This window comes from Eleutherodactylus coqui, chromosome 7 (genome assembly GCF_035609145.1).
Source record: "Eleutherodactylus coqui strain aEleCoq1 chromosome 7, aEleCoq1.hap1, whole genome shotgun sequence".
Classification (NCBI taxonomy): domain Eukaryota; kingdom Metazoa; phylum Chordata; class Amphibia; order Anura; family Eleutherodactylidae; genus Eleutherodactylus; species Eleutherodactylus coqui.
The window spans coordinates 16,534,164-16,558,709 of record NC_089843.1 but is presented as its reverse complement, the minus strand read 5'-3'; the positions used below and the strand labels follow the sequence as shown (position 1 = coordinate 16,558,709).

Here is a 24,546-nt window from a genome sequence, read left to right as displayed (position 1 = left end):
CGACTGACAAGAGAAACTAACTGAGGGGGGGACAGAGTGCCGACAGAGAGGCAGATGGAAAAGACCAACAGAACAAACAAAGCTACAGGCAGGCTGAAGGAAACTGACTGGCAAACTAGGGCTAGCTGAGGGTAGTTGCAGACAGACTAGCTAGTAGCAGACAGAACCAGAGCAGACTGAGTAAAAGGCACACTAGAAAGAGACTGACACAGGCAGAACTCACTAGTGGCTAACAGAACCAATAACTGGCAGTGAGCTCAGGTCACTGCCAGCCTTATAAACAAAAGACTCCGCCCCAGGGCGGAGAGTGGGAGGAGCCAGCTCCCCACTACTGCACAAGAGAGATGGATGAGTGCCGGCGGCGCCCTACGGGCGGACACACCCACGCCGCCGCACACCAGCCGTTTCACGTCGCCGGTACAGCCCCAACATCAGGGCTCCAGGACGCCGGAGCCGACGCCGGGGTGGCGCGCGCTGACTGCGGGACCCTGCGCTGCCCTGCATGGTAACACTTATGTGTTGAACAGGTTGTATCAAGATTATAAGTAATTTGCTAAACAATGGGGGACTCACCATTGAGGCAGCACCCAATCTTGAGAATGGGGTCCCATGTCCCCCTCTGCCAGTCACTGCAGGGTCACTACTCCTCTGCAGCAGTGATGTCAGAATGATTGGAGTGCTGGCCAAGCATACAGGATCAGCACTCCATTCAGTTCAAAGGGGCTGATGAAAACACTGAAGTGCTTGCTACATAACAATTTCTGCAATTTCACTGAAAGTGAATGGGGTGTCAGAGTTGCTGCACTACCAGCTCTCCATTCTTCACCTCCCTGCAGTAGCAAGGAGGAGGAAGGACACAGGACTCCCTTTATGAAGACTTGAGGCAACACCGGGAAAGTTAATTGCTTTCCTGATGGATGTCTGTTTCATTGACACCATAATCCTGCTGTCCTGTGCATTTATGTTTTCTACTGGATCTATTTGCACTGGAATCCTGCCCATAGCAGGGCTTGCAACATCTCACTTCTTGGAGACCTGATGGTAATTGAAGAGGAGTGCTGCTGACATATAACCTATTCAAGATTGTATTTTAACCATAGGCAGTGATTTTCGGCTGTTCTGTTTGCAGTAGCTGATGGTAATTATTGATTCTTGCTGGTTGATATTGGGGTCTTTAGAAGCATTGGGATGCTCTCATTTTCAGGGCTTCCAGAATGGCTTGGTGGCTCATGGTCGAGCAGCTCTCTGTGCTGGGGCCCCAGAACCTTCCTGGCTTAACAGGTCCAGATGCCCCATTTGTCCATGTGGAATATCCGGGATTGGCCTGGCAACTCATGTTATACATACCTTTGCTCACAGAGACAAGGACACCAGGAGGCAGGTGTTTAATTACCGCCTCACATGTGCCTGACGTTATCTTGAGTGTGTGTTTAAGATTCTTACCAACCGATAGAGAGTTTTCCTAAGTGACATTCAGACAAAATGTGTGCGGTTATTTGCGCCTGTGTGTTTCTACAAATTTTTTTTGGTAGAATAATACTGTTTGGAATGCAGAGTAGACTCAATCGACTACTTTCTAAGGGGAAGTTGTGGAGAAGCCTGCATAGTATGGTAGACCAGCAGATTCTGCTTTCCAAGTCAGGGACATCTTTGCAGACTACTTCCTGACTCCTCTGGGAGTGGTTCCTTGACAGTCAAACGATGTGCAAGAAGGCAGATAAGCTGGTCTCACCAGATAGTGTTTTTTTGTGTTTGTTTGTTTTTTAAGCTGGTTGTGTCCTTTTTTTCTTAGTCAGCTACTTATTGGCACATGATTATATTTAAGGACTTGCAAAACAATGAGGACCCTTGACGTGGGTTGAGAGCTTGTACTAAATTAGCCAACTGCCACTCCCTGAAATGAGACACTAGTCAGTGTGCCATGAGCAACCCAGGACAGAAGGTAAAAGTGCCATAAAAACACTTGCCTAGACCACTCTACCCATTTCAGAGATTGCAAATTGACTACATTCAGCTCCCACCTGTTGGAGGTATGAATATGTGCTTGTTGTTGTCTTTTCAGGTTGGAGGCTTACCCTGTTACCAAGGTAACCAAGCATTTAAGAAGCTCATGAATGAGGTTATTTGCAGGTACGGGGTACCAGAAGTTATTGAGTCAGACAGAGGTACACACTTCACAGGTGAAATAATGCAACACATCATGTCTGCTCTGGGTGTATCCCAGGCCTTTCACATAATCTACAATCCACAGAGTAGGGGAAAAGTAGAAAGGTTGAACGGTACCCTGAAATTAAAAATACAAAAGGCAATGGAGAAAATGGCAAACATTGGTCTGAGTGCCTTCCATTAGCCCTTTTCTCAATTAGGTGCATACCTAATAGAAAGACAGGATTGTCTTCCTATGAAATTTTGTTTGGCAGTGTGCCAAGACTGGGCCTGTGTTTCCCTTAACAACTGCAGGCAGAGTTTGGGACACTGACGGACTATGTACAAACTCTAAGCAAACGTCTAAAAGAAACGCATGACCAAGTGTTCTCTTCTATTCCACATCCTAATTCTTTTGAAGGTACATATGACCTGCAGCCTGGAGATTGGGTTGTCATTCAGAGACATGTGAGGAGAGTGCTGGAACCCAGATTTGATAGTCTCTACCAGGTTCTGTTGACCACCAGCGTTTTAGTCTAATTGGAGGCAAAACCAAATTGGATCCAGGCCTCACAATGCAAAAAGAAAACCAAATCCCAGGGGCAATGAGGCCTGTATCCCTCACGGCCTGCAAGAAACAGAGCAGCTAAGACATGGAAAGAGGTGGATGCAATGGGCAGAAGGGCATGCCAATATGTGGGAATACCTGGCCCGGGATGTATTAAATATTACTAATATGTGTATGGCAAATCTCAGGAACAGTGAGGGCATACTGCGTACCTGGCTGTTAACAGTACGTACCTCAATTTCAGTACTAAAATGTGTATTTTCAGTAATCCATAATGACCCCAAGGCAGAGGATAGTTTTGTAAATGTCTATGACTACTGCCCAGGGTGCCCACAAGTAGAACACACCCAGTGAGCCAATATGACCAGGTTTCAAGTCAGACAGGTGGCGGGAGCAGACATCTGTTATGGTTCAATCACTTTTTATTAAACATTCATACGTTTATATAAACATAACATTTGGCTCTCTAATAGAGTTGAGCGAGCATACTCGTCCGAGCTTGTTGCTCGTTAGAGTATTAGGGTGTTCGAGATACTCGTTACTCGAGACGAGCACCATGCGTTACTCGAGTCAATTACATTTCCTTCCATGAAAGTTTTGCGCCATTTTCTGGCCAATAGACATGCAGGGAAGGCATTACAACTTCCTCCTGTGACGTTCCAGCCCTATCCCACCCCCCCTGCAGTGAGTGGCTGGCGAGATCAAGTGACCGCCGGGTATTTAAAGCTTTCCCGCCCTCTGCTCGCCTCAGACACATGCTGGCAGAGATTAGGGAGGGTGCTGCTGCTATAGTTAGAGTGTTGGCATCTTCAAGAACCCCAAGGGTCCTTCTTAGGGCCACATCTGACCGTGTGCATTACTGTTGTGGCTGCTGGGAGCAGTTTTGCAAATTTTTTTTTATATCGGGCATGCAGGCTATAGCGTTCTCAGGCTGCAGTCTGTACTACGTAGTATAGGGGCAGTATTGGTCACGTAGGGACAGTGGTAGTGTGGAATCCTGTGTACAAGAACCCCAACGATCATTCTTATGGCCACATCTTACCGTGTGCATTACTGTAGTGGCTGCTAGGAGCAGTTTTGCACCATTTTTTTTTTTTTTTCATCTTGGGCTCTGCAGACTATTGCGTTCTCAGTCTGCAGCCAATTATACAGAGTATAGGGGAAGTATTGGTGAGGCAGGGGCAGTGCTACTGTAGAATCCTGTCAACAAGTACCCCCAAAAAGCTCCTGTTTACGGCTATCTGTGACCGTGTGCATTACTGTTGTGGCTGCTAGGAACAGTTTTGCACCAATTTTTTCTTTCTTCATCTTGGGCTCTGCAGACTATTGCCTTCTCAGTCTGCAGCCAATTATACAGAGTATAGGGGAAGTATTGGTGAGGCAGGGACAGTGCTACTGTAGAATCCTGTCAACAAGGATTTAGGGCTATCTGGGACCGTGTGCAGTTAACTCCGTGGCTGCTCGCAGTTGTAGTACCTCACTATTGCACAGCTAGGCTTGCTTGCAGGCTTCTGTATTATTTTTTTCCTGGCTGCAGTTTGTGAAACATAAGCGCTGATTCCCTCCAACTGCACGCCAATAATTCAAAAAATGTTTTTCACCGCTGTGTGTCTGCAGTCAACTTCACGCACAGCGGACGGCGACAGCCCCCGATAGAGGGAAACTCATATAGACGCTATATAGCCTGCATTGCATTTCCCAAAAATAAAAAAAAAACTTCTTACGGCTAGCTGTAACTGTCTGCATTTCACTGCGTGGCTGCTGTCAGTTCAGGTGTATCAGTATTGCATATTGCACAGCTAGGCCTGATTGCAGGCTTCTGTATTATTTTTTCACTGGGTGCAGTTTGCGTAATAAAAGCGCTGATTCCTTCCATCTGCACGCCAATAATTCAAAAAAATTTCACACAGCTGTGTGTCTGCTCTATCCGTAATCCACCATGCTGAGGGGGAGGGGTATGGCTAGAGGACATGGACGTGGAGGCGGGCACGGACGCGGATTTCCAAGTGAGGGTGTGGGCATAGGCCGAGTTCGTGGTCCAGGTGAATCGCAGCCGGCTGCTGCATGATTAGGAGAGAGGAAAGTTTCTGGGGTTCCCAGCTTCATATCACATATTTTGGATCCACGTCGTAGACCTTTACTACAAATGAGCAGTGGGAGCAGGTCTTGTCGTGGATAACAGAAAGTGCATCCAGCAATGTATCGACCACCCAGTCTTCTACGCCGTCCACTGCTGCAACTCTGAATCCTCTCGCTGCTGCTCCTCCTTGGTCCCAGCCTCCTCACTTCATGAAAATGACACATTCTGATGAGTAGGCAGACTCCCAGGAACTGTTCTCGGGCCCCTGCCATGATTGGGAAAAAATGGTTCCTCTCCCACCTGAGGAGTTTGTCGTGACCGATGCCCAACCTTTGGAAAGTTCCCGGGGTCCGGGTGCTGAGGCTGTGGACTTCCGGCAACTGTCTCAAGAGCTTTCAGAGGATAACGAGGTTGATGATGATGAGACACAGTTGTCTATCAGTGAGGCAGTAGTAAGGTCAGTCAGTCTGAGGGAGGAGCGCACAGAGGATTCGGAGGAAGAGCCGCTGGAGAATAAGGTGACTGACCCCACCTGGTTTGATAAGCCAACTAAGGACAGGTCTTCAGAGGGGGACACAACAGCAGCAGCAGGACAGGTTGGAAGAGGCAGTGTGGTGGTCAGGGGTAGAGGCAGGGTCAGAGCGAAGAATCCCCCAACTATTTCCTAAAGCACACCCTTGCGCCAAGTCTCCGTGCAGAGGGCTACGTGTTCAAAGGTGTGGATGTTTTTCAGTGAGAGCGCGGACGACTGACGAAGAGTGGTGTGCAACCTTTGTTGCGCCAAGATCAGCCGGGGAGCCACCACTACCATCCTCACCACCACCAGCATGCGCAGGCATATGATGGCCAAGCACCCCACAAGGTGGGACAAATGCCGTTCACCGCCTCCGGGTTGCACCACTGCTTCTCCCCCTGTGCCCCAACCTGCCACTCAGATCCAACCCCCCTCTCAGGACACAGGCACGAGCGTCTCCCGGCCTGCACCCACACCCTCACTTCCGCTGTCCTCGGCCCCATCCAGCAATGTCTCTCAGCGCAGCGTCCAGCTGTCGCTAGCACAAGCGTTGGAGCGAAAGCGCAAATACGCCACCACGCACTCGCACGCTCAAGCTTTAAACGTGCACATTGCCAAATTGATCAGCCTGGAGATGCTGCCGTACAGGCTTGTGGAAAGGAAGGCTTTCACAAACATGATGGTGGCATCGGCCCTGTGCTACTTGGTCCCCAGTCGCCACTATTTTTCACGGTGTGCCGTCCCAGCCCTGCACGACCACGTCTCACGCAACATTGTACGTGCCCTCACCAACACCATTACTGGGAAGGTCCACTTAACAACGGACACGTGGACAAGCACAGGCGGGAAGGGCCACTATATCTTCCTGACGGCACATTGGGTGAATTTAGTGGAGGCTGGGACCTAGTCAGAGCCTGGGACCGCTCACGTCCTACCCACCCCCAGAATAGCGGGCCTCAGCTCGGTGCAGGTATCTGCGGCGGTGTATGCCACCTCCACTAAACCTTCCCCCTGCTGCTCCTCCTACGCAACCTCTACCTCGCAATCAAGATGTGTCAGCAGCAGCACGTCGCCAGCAGTCGGTGTCGCGCGGTGTGGCAGCACAGCAGTGGGCAAGCGTCAGCAGGCCGTGCTGAAACTAATCCGCTTAGGAGAGAAGAGGCACACAGCCCACGAACTGTTACATGGTCTGACAGAGCAGACCGACCGCTGGCTTTCACCGCTGAGCATCCAACCAGGCATGATCGTGTGTGACAACGGCCATAACCTGGTGGCGGCTCAGCAGCCTCACGCACATGCCATGCCTGGCCCACATCTTTAATTTGGTGGTTCAGCAGTTTCTGAAAAACTACCCACACTTGTCAGACACCCTCGGCAAGGTACGCCGGTTCAGCGCACATTTCCGCAAGTCCAACATGGACGCTGCTACGGTGCGGACCCTGCAACATCGGTTTTATCTGCCAGTGCACCGACTGCTGTGCGACGTGCCCACACAGTGGAAATCTTGGCTGCACATGTTGGCCAGGCTGTATGAGCAGCGTAGAGCTATAGTGGAATACCAACTCCAACATGGGCGGCGTAGTGGGAGTCAGCCTCCTCAATTCTTTACAGAGGAGTGGGCCTGGATGGCAGACATCTGCCAGGTCCTTGGAAACTTTGAGGAGTCTACCCAGATGGTGAGCGGCGATGCTGCAATCATTTGCGTCACTATTCCTCTGCTATGCCTGTTGAGAAGTTCACTGCAAAGCATAAAGGCTGACGCTTTGCGGTCGGAACAGGAGACGGGGAAGACAGTATGTCGCTGGATAGTCAGGGCACCCTCATGTCTATATCTCAGCGCGTTTTGGAGAACCTGAAGGAGGAAGTGGAGGAGCCAGAGGAGGAAGAGGAGATGGAAGAGACAGCTGGGCCCACTGCAGAAGGTATCCGTCCTGCTTGCCTCTCATCTGTTCAGCGTGTATGGCCTGTGGAGGAGGAGGATCCAGAAAGTGATCTTCCTAATGAGGACAGCGATGTGTTGCGTACAGGAACCCTGGCACACATGGCTGACTTCATGTTAGGATGCCTTTCTCGTGACCCTCGCCACTACGGATTACTGGGTGTACACACTGCTCGACCCACGGTATAAGGAGAACCTTTCCACTCTCATTCCCGAAGAGGAAAGGGGTTTGAGAATGATGCTATACCACAGGGCGCTGGTGGACAAACTGATGGTAAACTTCCCATCCGACAGCGCTAGTGGCAGAAGGCGCAGTTCCGAGGGCCAGGTAGCAGGGGAGGCGCAGAGATCAGGCAGCATGTACAGCGCAGGCAGGGGAACATTCTCCAAGGCCTTTGACAGCTTTATGGCTCCTCAGCAAGACTGTGTCACCACTCCCCAGTCAAGGCTGAGTTGGCGGGAGCACTGTAAAAGGATGGTGAGGGAGTACGTAGCCGATCGCACGACCGTCCTCCGTGACGCCTCTGCCCCCTACAACTACTGGGTGTCGAAGCTGGACACGTGGCCTGAACTCGCGCTGTATGCCCTGGAGGTGCTTGCTTGTCCTGCGGCTAGCGTCTTGTCAGAGAGGGTGTTTAGTGCGGCTGGGGGAATCATCACGGAAAAGCGTACCCGCCTGTCAACCGACAGTGCCGACAGGCTTACACTCATCAAGATGAACAAAGCCTGGATTTCCCCAGACTTCTCTTCTTCACCAGCGGACAGCAGCGATACCTAAGCAATACGTAGGCTGCACCCGCGGATGGAAGCATTGTTCTCTATCACCATCAAAAACGTGGACCTTTTAGCTTCATCAATCTGTGTATAATATTCCTCCTCCTCCTCCTGCTCCTCCTCCTGAAACCTCACGTAATCACGCCGAATGGGCAATTTTTCTTAGGCCCACAAGGCTCAGTCATATAATTTTTATACGTTTCAATGCTCATTAAAACGTTGAAACTTGCACCTGAACCAATTTTTATTTTAACTTGGCTGCCTCCAGGCCTAGTTACCAATTAAGCCACATTAACCAAAGCGATTAATGGGTTTCACCTGCCCTCTTGGTTGCGCATGAGCAATTTTTCTGAGGTACATTAGTACTGTTGGTACACCAATTTTTTGGGGCCCTCACCTACAGTGTAATCCAATTAATTTTTTGCCCACCTGCATTACAGCTGACGTTACATCAGCTGTGCTGGGCACTGCAATGGGATATATTTATGTACCGCCAGTGGGTTCCAGGGAGCCACCCATGCTGTCGGTCCACACGGAGTTGTAACTGCATGTGTCCACATCTAAAGAAACCCAGTCTGACTGGGGCATGCAGTGTGGGCCGAAGCCCACCTGCATTTAACATGACATTACCTCAGCTGTGATGGGCAATGCTATGGGATATATTTATGTGCCGCTGGTGGCTTCCTGGCACCCACCCATGCTGTCGGTCCACAGGGACTTCACAATAGGGAGTTGTACCTGCCTGTGTCTATGAATTAAAAAGCCCGATCAGGTTGGGGCATGCAGTGTGGGCCGAAGCCCACCTGCATTTAATCGGACGTTACCTTAGCTGTGATCGGCACTGCAATGGGATACATTAATGTACAGCCGGTGGGTTCCAGGGAGCCACCCATGCTGTGGGTGCACACGGAATTCCCATGGCGGAGTTGTACCTGCCTGTGACTATTTATAAAAAACCGCGGTCTGACTGGGGCATGCAGACACCTTGACAGAATGAATAGTGTGTGGCACATAGGTTCCCCATTGCTATGCCCACGTGTGCAGCTCCTGATGGCGGTGGCACAGGATTATATTTCTCATTGCTTCCGTACAGCATTGTGGGCTATTGTCCAGCCCCTTTTAAAGAAGGTCGCTGCCTAGCCGTGCCAACCCCCTGCAGTGTGTGCCTGCGGTTCCTCCTCATGGCAGACGCACTTATAAATAGACATGAGTGTGGCGTGGCATGAGGGCAGCTGAAGGCTGCGCAGGGACAATTTGGTGTGCGCTGTGGACACTGGGTCGTGCAGGGGGGGGGGGGTTGGGCAGCATGTAACCCAGGAGAAGTGGCAGCGGAGTGTCATGCAGGCAGTGATTGTGCTTTGTTGGAGGTAGTGTGGTGCTTAGCTAAGGTATGCATTGCTAATGAGGGCTTTTCAGAAGTAAAAGTTGTTGGGGGGGGGCCCACTCTTGCCGCTATTGTGGCTTAAAAGTGGGACCTGGGAACTTGAGATGCAGCCCAACATGTAGCCCCTCGCCTGCCGTATTCGTTGCTGTGTCGTTCCCATCACTTTCTTGAATTGCCCCAATTTTCACAAATGGAAACCTTAGCGAGCATTGGCGATATACAAAAATGCTCGAGTCGCCCATTGACTTCAATAGGGTTCGTTACTCGAAATGAACCCTCGAGCATCGCGATAATTTCGTCCCGAGTAACGAGCACCCGAGCATTTTGGTGCTCGCTCATCTCTAATGATTATCTAAGCATAGTAACGTAGTAACATAGTACGTTAGGCCAAATGAAGACAATGTTCATTTAGTTCAGCCTGTTTCAACCTCTTTGTTGATCCATAGGGAGGCAAAAAAAAACAATAGGCAGAAGCCAACTAGCCCTCTCGGGGAAAAAATTCCTTCCCGACTCCCTAATGGCAGTCAGACTAATCCCTGGATCAACCTCTTATTGTTCCTACCTGTCTGTAAGACCCAGATCAACAACCCGTTGATCACGTAATGTTTATATCCTGTAATATTAAAAGTGAGTGGGCACACTCGCTCGAGCTTGATGCTCGATCGAGTATTAGACTACATGAGATGCTCGCTATTTGAGTCGAGAACCATACAGTGCTTGAGTAAATTTAATTTCCCTTCCCCGCATGTTTAGCGCCATTTTTTAGCCATTAAACATGCAGGGAAGGATTTACCACTTCCTGATGTGACGTGCCAACCCTCTGCAGCTCCACAGCAGTGAGTGGCTGGCCGGATCAGGTGACCTCCAAGTACTTAAACTGGTGCCGCTCGGAGCTCGCCTCAGACGCATGCTGGCCCTGCTCAAAGCCTTTCATATGTACAAGTCTCTGTGGGCGGTGAATTAGGCCTAGGTATCATCGCTATACACTGGTTAAATTTTTTCTGGCCCCGCTCTATCCTTTATCCAACATGATAAAGACTAGGGGTAAGGGTCAAGGTCAAGTGCCTTATGTAGTGGAAGAATAGCCTTGTGGACTAATAGGACTGTATTAAGGGCTTTTTTACAAGTTCTATTAGCAGTACAATTCCCTTTTTTTCTTTTTTTTAAACTCAGGGACATCTATGGCGGTCCACGTTGCTGAATATACTGATGCGGGGTGCGGGGTAATGTTTTGTCCAGCGTAGGTGTTAGTTTGCTGGACAGTAAGCTCCAGGAAGCCGTCAGTAATGAATAAATTAAAAAAGGGGATAAAATTTGTGACGCCCATATTAGTCCCTGGAGTCACTGTAAATTCAGGGATGCGGGGCGAAAATAAATCTGCGGAACTCCACGCAGTGGCAGGTGCTGCATTACTTAGCCTTGCTGCTCCAACCCCTTCCTCAACCTCCATGGCACGAGAGGCAGAGTCGTCACTCTCAAAAAAACCTCCTCTTTCGACTCACTGGTGGTATTGCTACCAGAACTAGTGGCAAAGAGTAAGGCATACGCTTGCTCAGCGCTGTAGCGCCTACGCTCCATTTTAGAAATCTTTTTTTATTGAGGGTAAACAAAAAAAAAAAACATTAACCCCCAAAAAAGTGGACATGGATATGATGGGGTGATTAGGGTATGCAAGGTGTAAGTTCTTATGGTCAGCAAAGTTCTCTCTCTTTATCTACTGTACAGTGTTAGCTCCTATGGTCAGTAGGGTCCGCTCTCTACTATAGAGTCCCTGCTCTTATGGTCAGCGGGGTCATCTCATGAAGCATAAAAGATCTTATGATTACCCGTTGTCCTATTTCTCCTGTAGAGTGTAAGTTCTTATGGTTTGCGGTGCTTTTTTTATTGTTCAGTGTAAACTCTTAAAGTAAGTGGGGTTTCTCTCTCTGTTGTAGATTGCAGCGCATTAGCTCTTAGAGTCAGTTGTGTTCCTCACTTCTCATGTAGAGTGTAAGCTCTTATGGTCAGCGGAGTTCTCTCTCACTTGTAGTGTGTAAGCTCTTATCTTTAGAGCTTATACTTTGCAGGAAAGGAGAGAGGACCGCGCTGACCATTAGAGCTTACACTCTACAGGAGAAAGAGCATCCCCCTAACTATAAGAGCTAACACTCTACAGGGGAGAGCGAGAATACTTTGCTAAACATGAGAGCTTCCAATCTACAGGAGAAAGATGCAGTTAACCACAATAGCTTTCACTCTACAGGAGAGAGAGGACCCCTCAAACCATAAGAGCTTACACTCTACAGGAGAGAAAAAAGAGACCTCTTTTATGGTCAGTGCGACCCGATATCCAGTACAGTAAATTCTCTTATGGTCAGTGGGGTTCTCTCTCCTGTAGAGTGTAAGCTCTTATGGTCAACGTGGTCCTCTCTCCCAAGTAGAATGTAAGCTCTTATGGCCAATGAACTTTTGTCTCCAGTAGAGTTTAAGCTCTTATGATCAGCTGTATACTCTCTCTCTCTCTCTCTCTTCTATAGAGTGTAAGCTATTATGGTCAGTGGGCGCCTCACTCTGCTATAGAGTATAAGCTCTAGAGTCAGCAAAATATTCTCTCTCTCTACTATAGAGTGTGAGCTCTTACGGTCAGCCAGGTCCTCTTTCTCTTCTGTAGAGTGTTAATTCTTATGTTCAGCCATGTCCTCACTTCTCATGTAGAGTGTAAGCTCTTTTGGTTAGGAGGACCCTCTATCTCCTTTATATTGTAATTTCTTATGGTTAGTTGTGTCCTCTCTCCTATATAATGTAAGCTCTTAAAGATAATTGGGTCCAGAGCCTTATGCTCCTCTTTCTATATCTTTCTACTGTATAAATATCTATGTGATGAGATCCTCCTAGTGGGGATTATATAAATCCCTAAGTGATGAGCTCCCTTAGTGGTGGTTATAAAAATCCTCATGTGGTGAGCTCTGTCCTAGAAGTGGTGTATATCCCTAAGTGGTTAGCTCCTTTTAGTGGAAATCCCTAAGCAGCGAGTTTGTCCAAGTGGTGTCTGTAACCCCCCCCCCCATATGGTGAGCTCCTACTAGTGATGGCTGAATAACCCCCTATTTGATGTGCTCCCCCTAGTAGTTGTTGTATAAATCCCTAAGTGTTGAGCTTTCCCTAGTGGTGGCTGTATAAATCCCTATGTGTGAGCTCCTCCTAGTGGTGGTTGCATAAATCCCTATGTGGTGAGGTCTTTTTAGTGGAAATCCCTAGGCAGTGAGTTTGTCCTAGTGGTGTCTGTATCCCCCCCACCCCCTATGGTGAGCTCCTACTAGTGGTGACTGAATAAAGGCCTATTTAATGCGCTCTCCCTAGTAGTCGTTGTATAAATCCATAAGTGTTGAGCCTTCCCTAGTGGTGGTTCTATAAATATTTATGTGATGAGCTCCTCCTAGCGCTAACTGTATAAATCACAAAGTGTTGAGCTCCTTCTAGTGGTGGCTGTATAAATCTTTAAGCATTCATATTTTCATTTTTGTCCTTGGTATATATGTATCTTCGTATATTATTATTTTTAATTGTTAGTGAATGACCTGTGGCTGGAGCACCTGCAGCAAGCTCCAGCACCTCCAATGCTGCTGCACCAGGCAGCAAACAAGGGAGAAGAATGGAAGGCAGAGGGGTGGCAGCAAAGCAGGAGGAGGACAACGGCCACCTCCAGCAGTCTAAAGCTCAGGTAACTGCCAGTCGTATGAGTGTGGAGCCCCGGCACGCACCCCCACCCAGAACTTCTTGCCAGCTTTTATGGATGATGCATGGGACCAGTCAAGAGAAACGGACATACTTACAAGCAGAACGGCTGCCGCCTGACATTTGCTGTGTGCATAGAGTTCTCTGTGCAGAGAGTACTGTACTCTACTACCGGTAAAGTGAGCCACCAATCTACAGCTGGGGGTGTCACCCAGGGTGTTCCCTGTCATTGAGCCCAGCCAACCCTTTAGTTCTGGTGTCGACATATTACACCAGTACACATATACGAAGAGCCTTTCATTCTATATATCACTAATTGAGGTCTTGTTGACCTTGATGAACCTTTGAGCATACATTGGTTCCTTCCTACTGTACTATTTACAAATACTCTGCACTGTGCCTTACTGGGGCTGTATATTAAACACACAATTTACATATGCAAATTGTTTTTTTTTACCAAGACAGCAACTTCAGTCCTATCACTGCTGAGACCCCATGCCAATCTTGAGATCAGAGGACTTGTGTCCCTCACCTTCTTCACTGCAGGGGTCTTGTCCACCCACAGTAAGGAGGAGACTGAATGGCGCACTGGTTGCACAACCACTCTAGCACTACATTCACTTTTGTGGGATCAATCAATTAATGGTATAAAAGCACATCATTCCTTCCTGTCTCTTTTTACAAAGCAGAGGTTCGGCAGTAGTTATATGTAATATCTAATAGTATTTCTTGTGATAGATGTCCTTGCATTGCCACATGGTGTAGTGAGTTGTTCTTTGTATTAAAGCAAAGTAATCATATATACAGGAAAATGGAGAAAGTCCAGCGCTGGGTTAAAAGCTTTCAGGCTTTATTAGATGATCTAGACAGACAGACATGGAAGAACAAAGCGCATGTGCTTTCTTACATGTCTCAGGCAAGCATGTTGCCCTTAATCATAGACATTAAGGCACGTAAGTTACACATACATCACAGTGAACAGCCAATGGGGTGCTTGGAACAAAAACACATGACCCCGGAGGCAAAATACAATTACAAGGAAACAAAAATAAATAACTAATAATGCAATAAAAAGCCAGTCGGCGGTTCATATCATGCGGTTCATATGTTTGCAAAACATGCATTTAAATTGCCTCTCTATCAAGAAGCTTGCGGTGATGATCTCCACCCCATAATAGGTGGTTAACTCTTTCATTACCACAGACTTTTAGAGAGGAAAAATCTCTTTTATGAACCAAATGAAATGGGATGAAACAGCCGATACTTTTTTCCTTCCAGCGTGTTTAATATCAGATATATGTCTTCATATCCTGGTTTATAAACTGTAGGCACCCCACATACTGTACTTGGCAGGACAGACGTGTGATGAGATAAACCACAGAAGTAGGATTACAGTTAGAGATAAGCGAGCACGCTCGGATAAGTCAGTTATTCAAGCGAGCCTCGCTCTTCTCGAGTAACTGCATTCTTGTCCAAGCGTGCTCGGGGGGGGGGGGGGGGGAGGGAGAGCATTCAGGGGTTTCACCTTGCGCTCAATGGGGCCAGCAGCAGCAGCACCAACCCCATTGAGAACATATAGTGAAGATCGCACTCCTCAGCCACAGCTGTCACAGCTGTAGCAGAGGATCGTAATGTTCCCCCATTGAATTCAAAGGAGATAGCAAAAAAGCCAGCTCCATTGAATGCAATGGGCTTCCAGCAAGCGCTGCAGTGATTTTCAGGGAAAAGCTTAAAATATAAGCCTTGAAAATCAATTCAAAAATGTGTAAAAAAAATTAAAAAATTAAAAAAAAATCTATACTCACCTCTCTGCAGCTGCCGGGGGTTAACCGCCATGTCCAGCTGGCTCTTCTCCTGCACTGCTATGAAGAGCTTTCAGCAGGTGGGGATTAAAAATTTACTGTATTTGTGCTCAGGCGGGGATTGGTCATGGTGCTCAGCCAATCAGAGGCAGCTCTTCATAGCAGTGCAGGAGAGGAGTCGGCTGGACGTGACTGAGCCCCGGCAGCTGCAGAGAGGTGAGTATTACTTTTTTATTTTTTACACATTTTAGGGACTCCCCGCGGAGATGAAGAAATCCTCTGCCACAACTGGCATAGCTGGCCCCATTGACCACAGGTGAAACCCCTGGATGTTACAGCATCCAGGGGTTTCACATCCAAGGAATCCCCTGCTGCCACAGTCACAGACGCAGCAGGAGATGGCGAGCAACGCTCTTTTTGAGTGGATAAACACTGCTAGGTGCTTTTTTTCTGCCGTGACGCCCGCTTCGGTCATGAAAATTTTTGAACGCATCAGATATGCGAACAAAATCTTACGCATTCAAATGCCCGTGTGTCTGAGCCTTATGCTGTTTGGTAAGTCAATTCTAGGACTCCACTAATGGGTTTAGACTTCTGGAAAGTACCCGTTAGATATAGTCATTCTGGGAATCACGACTCCAGCAGAAATTCTAGATTAATGAATTATGATTCCGAGAGAGTTTTTTTTGAGTATGTCATTGAGGGGTTGATATATTATGGCTACAGATGAGTTAAATGTGTGGGTCATGTGTGATTAGCCGCAGCTCATAAATAAATGTCCGAGGGACAGAGATGACCGGGGTAGGTCATGCTTGATTCTTACCAATTATGATCACTCTGGGAGTGCAAAAAGAGAGACAGTTATGCCAAAACTGGATGTCTTGATACAGAGAAATGCAGCTAATTCAAAAGTGAAGCAAGTTTAAGAAGAGAATGTGGAGGCTGGAGAGCAGATCATGATGTAAAAAAAAGAAGTGATTTAACGTGTCACAGAAAGTGTCTGCCGGAGGTTACAAGGAAGATGAATATAAAGGATGTTTATATACAGAAGGAGAAGAGCAGTGCAGCTTCAGTTGGCATGGCCTCAGCTCTGCCTCTGTATCATTCACTAACACCTTCTCACAATGTAATTATGTAGCAGAGGTAAACGTATACTAAAAGTCATACTGCACAAAGTTTGGTGCATAGAAACCAAAGAATTATTTGATCTGTATAGGAGTTCCTGCTTGGATCCATTAAAGGGGTTGTCCCGCGCCGAAACGGGTTTTTTTTTTTTTTAACCCCCCCCCCCCCCCCGTTCGGCGCGAGACAACCCCGATGCAGGGGTTAAAAAAACAACCCGCACAGCGCTTACCTGAATCCCAGCGGTCCGGCGTCTTCATACTCACCTGCTGAAGATGGCCGCCGGGATCCTCTGTCTCCATGGACCGCAGGGCTTCTGTGCGGTCCATTGCCGATTCCAGCCTCCTGATTGGCTGGAATCGGCACGTGACGGGGCGGAGCTACACGGAGCCCCATTCAGAAAAGAAGAAGACCCGGACTGCGCAAGCGCGGCTAATTTGGCCATCGGAGGGCGAAAATTAGTCGGCACCATGGAGACGAGGACGCTAGCAACGGAGCAGGTAAGTATAAAACTTTTTATAACTTCTGTATGGCTCATAATTAATGCACAATGTACATTACAAAGTGCATTATTATGGCCATACAGAAGTGTATAGACCCACTTGCTGCCTCGGGACAACCCCTTTAAATCTGTTATACAGTTATATTAGTTGTCTAGAGAGAATTAAGTCTTCTTTGTTCTAAGAAACTCTGACAGTTTAGAGGGGGTGTATGTAGTGAATCCATCTAGTTGTGAAATCCACTTACATTTATTCTATAATTTAATCATTAAAATAGTTGTCAGATAAAATCCCTTTTCCTCATTTCACCCCTCCCTCACATACTGTTAAGGGGGGCTACAACCTCTCTGATGCTGCAGGTTTTGTCTTTTGTTCATGTATATCTAGTTTATGTTAGGGCTATTTTGGATTTTCTGCTCAGCTTTCTCTTGCACTGGTGGGAGTGTCTATGGGAGTGCTCTGCTACCTGTTGCACCTGCTTTGCAATTAGGGAGGGCCTTGATTGTCAATGACTGTGGAACAGTGCTAATTATTTTCAGTTTTCATTGGATGGTTATTGGAATCAGAGCTGGATCTTGGTCTTCTGTTGCACCATTTCATCTCAAGCTAAGCATTGTGGTTATTGGTGGTAGTTGTATTCTTACTTAGCTGTTTTCTTCTTTCCCAGACAGGGACAGCGAGTAGCCGAGGATCATGGGTCAAGAGAGTTGTTATCAGGATGGGACATCTGCTGAAGGCAAGTACAGTCTCTTATTCTGAGTCATATGGGGAAAGTTCCCCTCTCCATCTGTTATTCCACATGTTACTTGTGGTGGTTTATGTTCTTTGCTCCACTGTATTAACATAGCCTAGGAACTTTTTGGCGACCAGTTTCAGTTCAACCTGGTCAGACATGACATAATAATCAGCCAATACTTTTTCTCCGTTTTTTATTTGTTTTTTCTATCCCATAGAGACATTATGTAACCAGCCTAAAGCACTGGCTATTGAGGTCACTGAGGTCAAGCGGCAGCGTTCAAACCTAACAGGATCAGTTAAAGAACCTAAACTCGAGTTGCAGGATCATTTTTCTGGAAACAGGCAGGAGTTTGTGTCATTTAGAGAGTCCTGGAAATTATATTTTGAATTGCTCACCATATCTTCAGGAGATCAGGCTCAGAGCGTTGGGATGGTTATTTTGAGATTGCAGGGAGACCCTCAGGCCTGGGCCTTTTCCTTACAACCCACTTCTGAGGCTTTATCTTCTGTGGATTAATTTTTTTCTTCCTTATCTATCACAATCTATGTCCATCCAGTTAGCGTGTCTCTGACCGAAGCTAAACTCAGAAGTCTGCAGAAGGGGAGGTCTTCCACTGAGGAGTTTTATGCAGAGTTTTGACACTGGATGACTGAGACTCGGTGGAATGATCCTGCATTATAAAGTCAGTTTTTTGTCAGATTAAGTGACAAAACTAAAGATCTGCTTGTTTTGTATCCTGCTCCTTGCAGTTTAAGCAACACCATGTCTTTGGCCATCTGAATTGAGCGGCAATTAAGGAAACAGCATAGCGAGCTTTCCTCAAACTTATCTATGGGATTTTGGAATTTACAGATGTGGAAGGACCCAGACAACTGGGTTCTCTTTCCGATGGTACTAGAAAATGAGACAGAATTCAGTTTAGAGGTTGTTGTTTCCTTTGCGGCCAAACTGAGCATTTTGTTGAGGTTTGTCCTCACCAAGGATCTCAGTCAGAAAACTAGGTGGTGTTGAGGTTAGAGGGAAGTTTCCTTTAGGACCACAGATCGCTTGGATGTCATCCAGGCTGCTCCTTCTCGCTGAGATCCTTTGTGCTGCTGAGAATTTTCCAATTAAGGTATTTCTGGATTATGGAGCTAGAGATAATTAATGTACATCTAAGCTGTCAATCGCATGCGTTTAAAGACCTTAAGATTGTGCTATTCCTGTGTCCACCATTCATGCCACTTCACTGTCTCAAAGTGTTTAAAATATTTTCTCCAGATGTGTGTTTAAAGCTTGGATTATTTCATATAGAAACTATCACTTTGTATGTCATGGAGTCCCTTCCTACACAGGTGTCATGGAGTTTATCAGGAACTTTGTTGTCATGACAGCCTGGGGCCTAATGAAGGATTCTAAGCCTGGCATGAATTTGAGCCACTTAAGTCCTGACACAAGAATCAAACAGAAATACAAGACCCAGAAGAGCTCAACAGTTATATGGATACAGAAAAATAATTTATGCAGAACCTTCCAGGAGTATTGCACGTGATAATACTATGCTGTAATCCAAGCAGACTCCCAGAATATTCAAACTCTTCTAGGAACTCCTTTCTTAATAACCTGCAGTAATGTGATATCAGAGCAGGTACCTTCATGCACACGGATCCAACCATCATAAAGCATATGAAAGGATAGATTCTAGAGACCATATAGTGTAAAATAAGGTAGCAATAGTATAAGGTTTCACAAAAAACATACATATGTGTAAAGAGAGTTATTTATAGATACCTTTCATCCTCTATAAGCCTGAGTACAGCTGGCTGGAGGACCACCAGAGACTCCAGTCAGGAGGTGAACACTTTATTCAGAAACATCAATCCCAAAGCATTTCAGGGACATATTCCCAAATGAAGCCAAGAAGTCTGTTATATCCCTGAAATGTATTCAGCTGGTTGTTTCGAATAAGGTGTTGATCATTTGACAGGAGATGCTAGTGGTCCTTCAGGCATGCTTAGGCCAACAGTGGTGAGATATCAACCAGTCCCTCTCCTCTGCATATGTACATTTTTCAATATCTTATGCTATTGCTATCTTATTTTACAGTATACTGTATGGCCCCTGATGCCTTTTCTCATATATTTGTTTATCTCTATAAGCCCTGACACTGGCAGAACTTACTAGGCTGCCATTAAAAGTACACTATACTGAAATACTGAAATATTACAGTATATTGTACAATCAATCATTCAATCGCAAATTCAAGTTCCCCATAGGGACAAAAAAAATATTTTTTAAGTTATAACAAAATTGAAAAAGATGAAGTTTAAAAAAAACACTTTTCCTATTTTTAACATTAGAACAAACATTTAACAAAAGGATATTTAAGGAAATCTCAGTGAAAAATACAGGAAAGGAAAAATAAAGATGCTATGATAGTGTAAAATAACCAAAAATGGGAAAAATATGGTTGACCCTCTCACTTGGAAAAGTTGTGGTAAGCATGAGCACAACTACACTAAACCAACTCAAAACAACAGATAGGGTGATGATGGATATTTTACACTCCGAAACTACAAGCTCTTGTCATGATGCACCGTGAGAGCCGTCCTCAGGGATCCCAAAATGGGTCAAGAATGGAAACCAGAAAATCAGTACTTGGCTCTGCGCCCAAAAGGGCTACATGTTTCTTGTCTGGATCGGGGTTTTCCTCAAGCCTGAAGAAGACCCCAATCCAGGGTTTAAACATGTAGCTCTTTTTATATCTTGTTTAATACAAAAATGCTGTTAAGTTTTAGGGTGCTTTTCGGCAATGTGTGTGTATTGGGATCAGCGCCGAGTTCTGTCATTTTCTGTTTACAAATCATATTTGTTCAGTACAAGTCTGATATATTAATATATTGCATTATTTATCCTAGATGGTGAATGTGGTCAGAAAAATACACATAGTGCCAGAATTGTGCTGCTTTCGTCATTTCATCTCAAAAAAAATCTGATGAGTCAGAGAAGCTATGTGACCATTCTGGTTGGTACTGGAGGGTTGCGTGAATGTGATTCTGAGTTAATAGGACCAGTACCGACATGTGTACTTAGCAGTATTTTATTAACATAATTATATTAATATAGTGATCCAGAATAAATACAAAGAATCACAATTTAGGCTCATTTACTGTTGTTCATGTGATGGACACTGGTAAATCTGGAATTGCTGAAACAGTTAAATCACTTGAAGGAAAAAGTGATGAGCCATATCAGAGTATTGGAAATCTTGTGATTATCATGTAACTCGATCAAACAATATTCTTGTAATGTGATAATATAAGTTATGACTTGATTTTCTGCATTATTATATTTTTTGAGTTGAAATCCGATTTTAGAAGAATAATATACACTTTTGGAAAAAATATGCAGCCAAGAACTCCAGCACTGGAGGTCAATATGGCAAATATCTCCACAACCACCATGTATTTCCCTCTGGTACTCAGATAAGCCGGGATCATCGTGATCCAGACACTACAGAACAGCAGCATGCTGAAGGTGATGTACTTGGCCTCATTAAAACTGTCCGGTAATGTCCTCACCATGAAAGCCAGAACAAAGCTCATTGATGCCAGGAGCCCCATATAACCCAACATGGAGTAGAACCAGATATCTGAGCCTTCATTACACTGAATGATGATCTTCCCAGGATAAGTGTGATGGTCAAACTCTACATATGGAGGTGACACCAACAACCAAATAACACAAATGAGAACTTGTACAGAAGAACACACCAAGATGACATAATTAGATACTTTGAATGAGACAAGCTTCCCCAAGGAGCTGCCGGGTTTGGTGGCTTTGAAGGCAATGCAGACGGTGACAGTCTTGGCCAAAACAGAAGAAACCCCGATGGAGAATAAGATCCCAAATGATGTTTGTCTCAGTAAGCAAGTTATGTGCACTGGACAACCAAGGAAGAAGAAGACACAGAGAAAGCTCAGGAAGATGGAGACCAGGAGGATGAAGCTCAGAGTCCGATTATTGGCTTTTACAATTGCAGTGTCCCAGTAATAAATGAAGAGTCCTGATATAAATAATGTTACAGCAGAAAGAAATAAAGCAAATCCAGAAAAAACATGAACCAAAATGTCCTTCTCATAAGATAGAAACTCATATAATTTGGGGACACATTTCACTTTCTTCCCATCGGGCCACTCTTCTTCAGGACATTTATGACAAATCTCACTGTCTATAATAGCAATAAAAGGGGTAGATTTAGCATACAGTATTGTTACAGAACAGTGATAATACTATATATACCAAAGGTACTTAACAGGCGGAGCAGGGTCCGAATGCAGATCTCAGCCAACAGATGCCGCACCAGAAAAAGAAGCCATTGCTAGTTCCCTGCAGTGATTTACTAAGTTTGTAAACAATGGGGCTGTGTATGGCTACAGGTGTACTGCGCACGGATCATATCACACACACACGGACATATGCAGTGTGACTTTTTTTTTTTTTTTCAAATTTCCCACTCTGTTTCAGAATGGGGTTGCATATGAAAATGCTCCCATATGCAGTGTATTGTGTATGGAAAGCGTGGTATGCAAAGAAATAGAGCATGCTGCAATCTCTCTGTCATGCATATCGACATGCAGTGTTTTCATTTGCATAGATCAATGAAAGTCCATTGACTCCATCTGGCTAGTTAGAAGCCTCTAATGTGTGTCAGGAAAGGTATCATCCCTTAAGGAGAGGCCCTATGAGTTGAGGATACTTATAAGGTCAAGCAAGCTTCTCTAGAAACAGCTGTCTGTGTATGGTTTTCTGGCTTTTCATCAATTCCCAATCATCGTTATAAAGACCTGTATAATGGGTCTGACATTGTTTTGCAGGAATGCTGCATTTAATATGTGACCCTGCAGAGGTATTGTCCCAATCACAGGGACACGCAACATTGAACAATGTTGACATCTGTAGAAATCTGCTCAAGAGTTCAACCAAGGCTGTTGTGTGGAATAGTGCCTACTCTAAAGGTGCTTTTAGACTGAATGATTATATGTTTCAGAAAATCATTAAAGCAAGCAAAACTGAAAATCTAGTCAACAACTGAATGACAAAAAAGATTCGTTGTTCAGTTTCAGCCAGCATAAATGTTTGCTCAGGCTTGTGCCCTTGTTGGGCAATTTATACACTGATCGTTCACATAGGAATGTGAAACACTAAATAATAAGTCAACAGAAAACTTGCAGTCTAAACAGGCAGCCAATGTGTGAACAAACTGATGATGACATCACCAGCTCATTCATTCAAGCAGATGAGACTCATCAGGTTCTCCTTGTATCGATTAGGGCCATTAGTTTGATGCCAAGTGTTTCCTGTGTACATACCCTCTTTGTTAACCTCTTGCTGTGCCGTCTGCTGTACATTTACAGCACGGTAAACTGTATTTAAAAGGTTATCCAGGCTGAGAAAACTCCTCACCATTGGATACACGATGAAGCCAAGAGACTTACTAAAATAATTGCTGTATTGGAATTCTGCTTTTCTGCAACATTTTTATCTCACTCACCCCGGCCAGAATTTCTGTAATTCAAACCGCCTCTTAAAAAGTTTGGCGCATCTTTTACTTTACTTTCCTGTTTACTAAGACTGATGTTTAAAAACATTTTGTTTTAGTGAATTTGACCCAATGGGTCAGAAAAAGGAAGCAGATGAAATGATTTCCAACAAATTGACTGAAAGGCGCACAGTTCTGTCATGTTTTTACCTGACTGGCAGACAGCGAGAACTGGAATCTTCATCTGATATGACCAGACGGAGAGTAACACTTTGCGCCAGCATTAACACAACTGTCCATTTCCATCACACCGTGCTGTGAAATCCCACCTCTACTTGTGGGGGATTTATTTTACCTATACATGATAATTTTCAGCCTCTGTTCCTGTCTGCAGGTTAGTATATCCATGGTCTGCAATATTCTTACCTGTTATATTGGACACTTCACCCTCAGAACATGGAACACAGTCATAGCAGCAGACATGATATCCTCCATTAGGACGTTTTCTGTATCCCGGAGAACATCGATCGTTACAGCGAGACTGCGGCTTCTTGAAGAGAAGAAATATAAAGAGAAATACAGGGTGGTCCAAAGGTATGGGGGTACCTGAATTATCGGAAAACAGTGGATGGGAATGCCATCCTGTGTTTGCCATATTGCTAAGGGCCAGGGGACATATCTGAGAGGGGCGATGTCAAACATAGTTGACATTTTGAAAGCAGCCATCTTGAAACCAAGTCAATATTTTCAAATGGAAAGTAGTGCATGTGGTATATGTATCTGAGAATTTTATGGGAAACCCAAATCTATATTTAAGTGCCATGTATCTTTATTCCTGACAAAGTTATAAATGTTTCAATGCTCAATGTCCTCAGGGTTGTATCGAATCATCAAGGTTCCTCTTTTCCATTCACAATGCACTGAGAGCAGCACCTCAGCAGAAATGCTTGGGCAGGCGTCCAGCATCCAGGATCCGCTCTGGAGTTTCACTACATAAACCCTGAACTTGAAATTACCCCACAGGTAGAAGTCCAATTAGGTAAGATCCAGCAAGCGCAGGGGCTATTCTACTGGCCCACGATGCCCAATCCAATTCGCAAAAAACTGCTGATCTAAAAACTTGTGGACATCATGTTCACAATGTGGGGGGCACCATGCCGGAATGTACCATCTTCATTGCACAGTGATGGAACACCTATTCATGTAACAATTGCAGATACTTACCAGCAATAAGGTTACCATTGATAAAGAAGGGGTCCACTATCTTCGTACCTACCTCACTATGACCTTCTGTGTGCCAACCATTTTAGAGGCATCTATCCATTGCATCATTAGTGAATATTTTGTTTGTTCACCTCCTCGCTCACCGAGAAGTAGTATATCTGTAAAATGTGGGTCTTTCTGCTATTGCTTCAACACGCATTCTGCAAATTCAACATGATGATCGGAACCATCCTCATTGAGATGATGCAGCAACTGGTTCTTGTATGAGTGCCATTTGTGTGCAGCCAGTATCCGCCTGATGGTGGTTAGGCTCACCTGCTGTCCTGTGTTTCAGATTCCGGGGCTATAATGTGGGCTCTTGCAGAAGGACACCAGGATGGCCATTGTTGTTGCTTTGTCTGTGGCAATAAAGAAATAAAGCTAGGTCACCTTAAATTTGGATCCCTCATGAAATTCTCTACCAGATACATATGTCTCAAGCACCCCTTCTCATTTGAAAATATCAATTTGAGTACTAGAT

The 24,546-nt window shown here is 45.5% G+C and overlaps 1 protein-coding gene across 1 annotated transcript in view; it reads right to left on the bottom strand.

The window, feature by feature from the left end:
- Positions 1 to 20,583: 20,583 nt before the first annotated feature.
- The window catches only part of LOC136573415 (vomeronasal type-2 receptor 26-like), a 46,976-nt gene continuing 43,013 nt past the window's right edge, over positions 20,584 to 24,546 (bottom strand). Inside the window, exons 4-5 of the mRNA XM_066574707.1 lie at positions 23,229 to 23,352; positions 20,584 to 21,491 (exon numbers count right to left, since the gene is read on the bottom strand). Coding sequence (XP_066430804.1) covers positions 20,584 to 21,491; positions 23,229 to 23,352 — 1,032 coding nt within the window. The remainder of the gene's footprint in view (positions 21,492 to 23,228; positions 23,353 to 24,546) is intronic.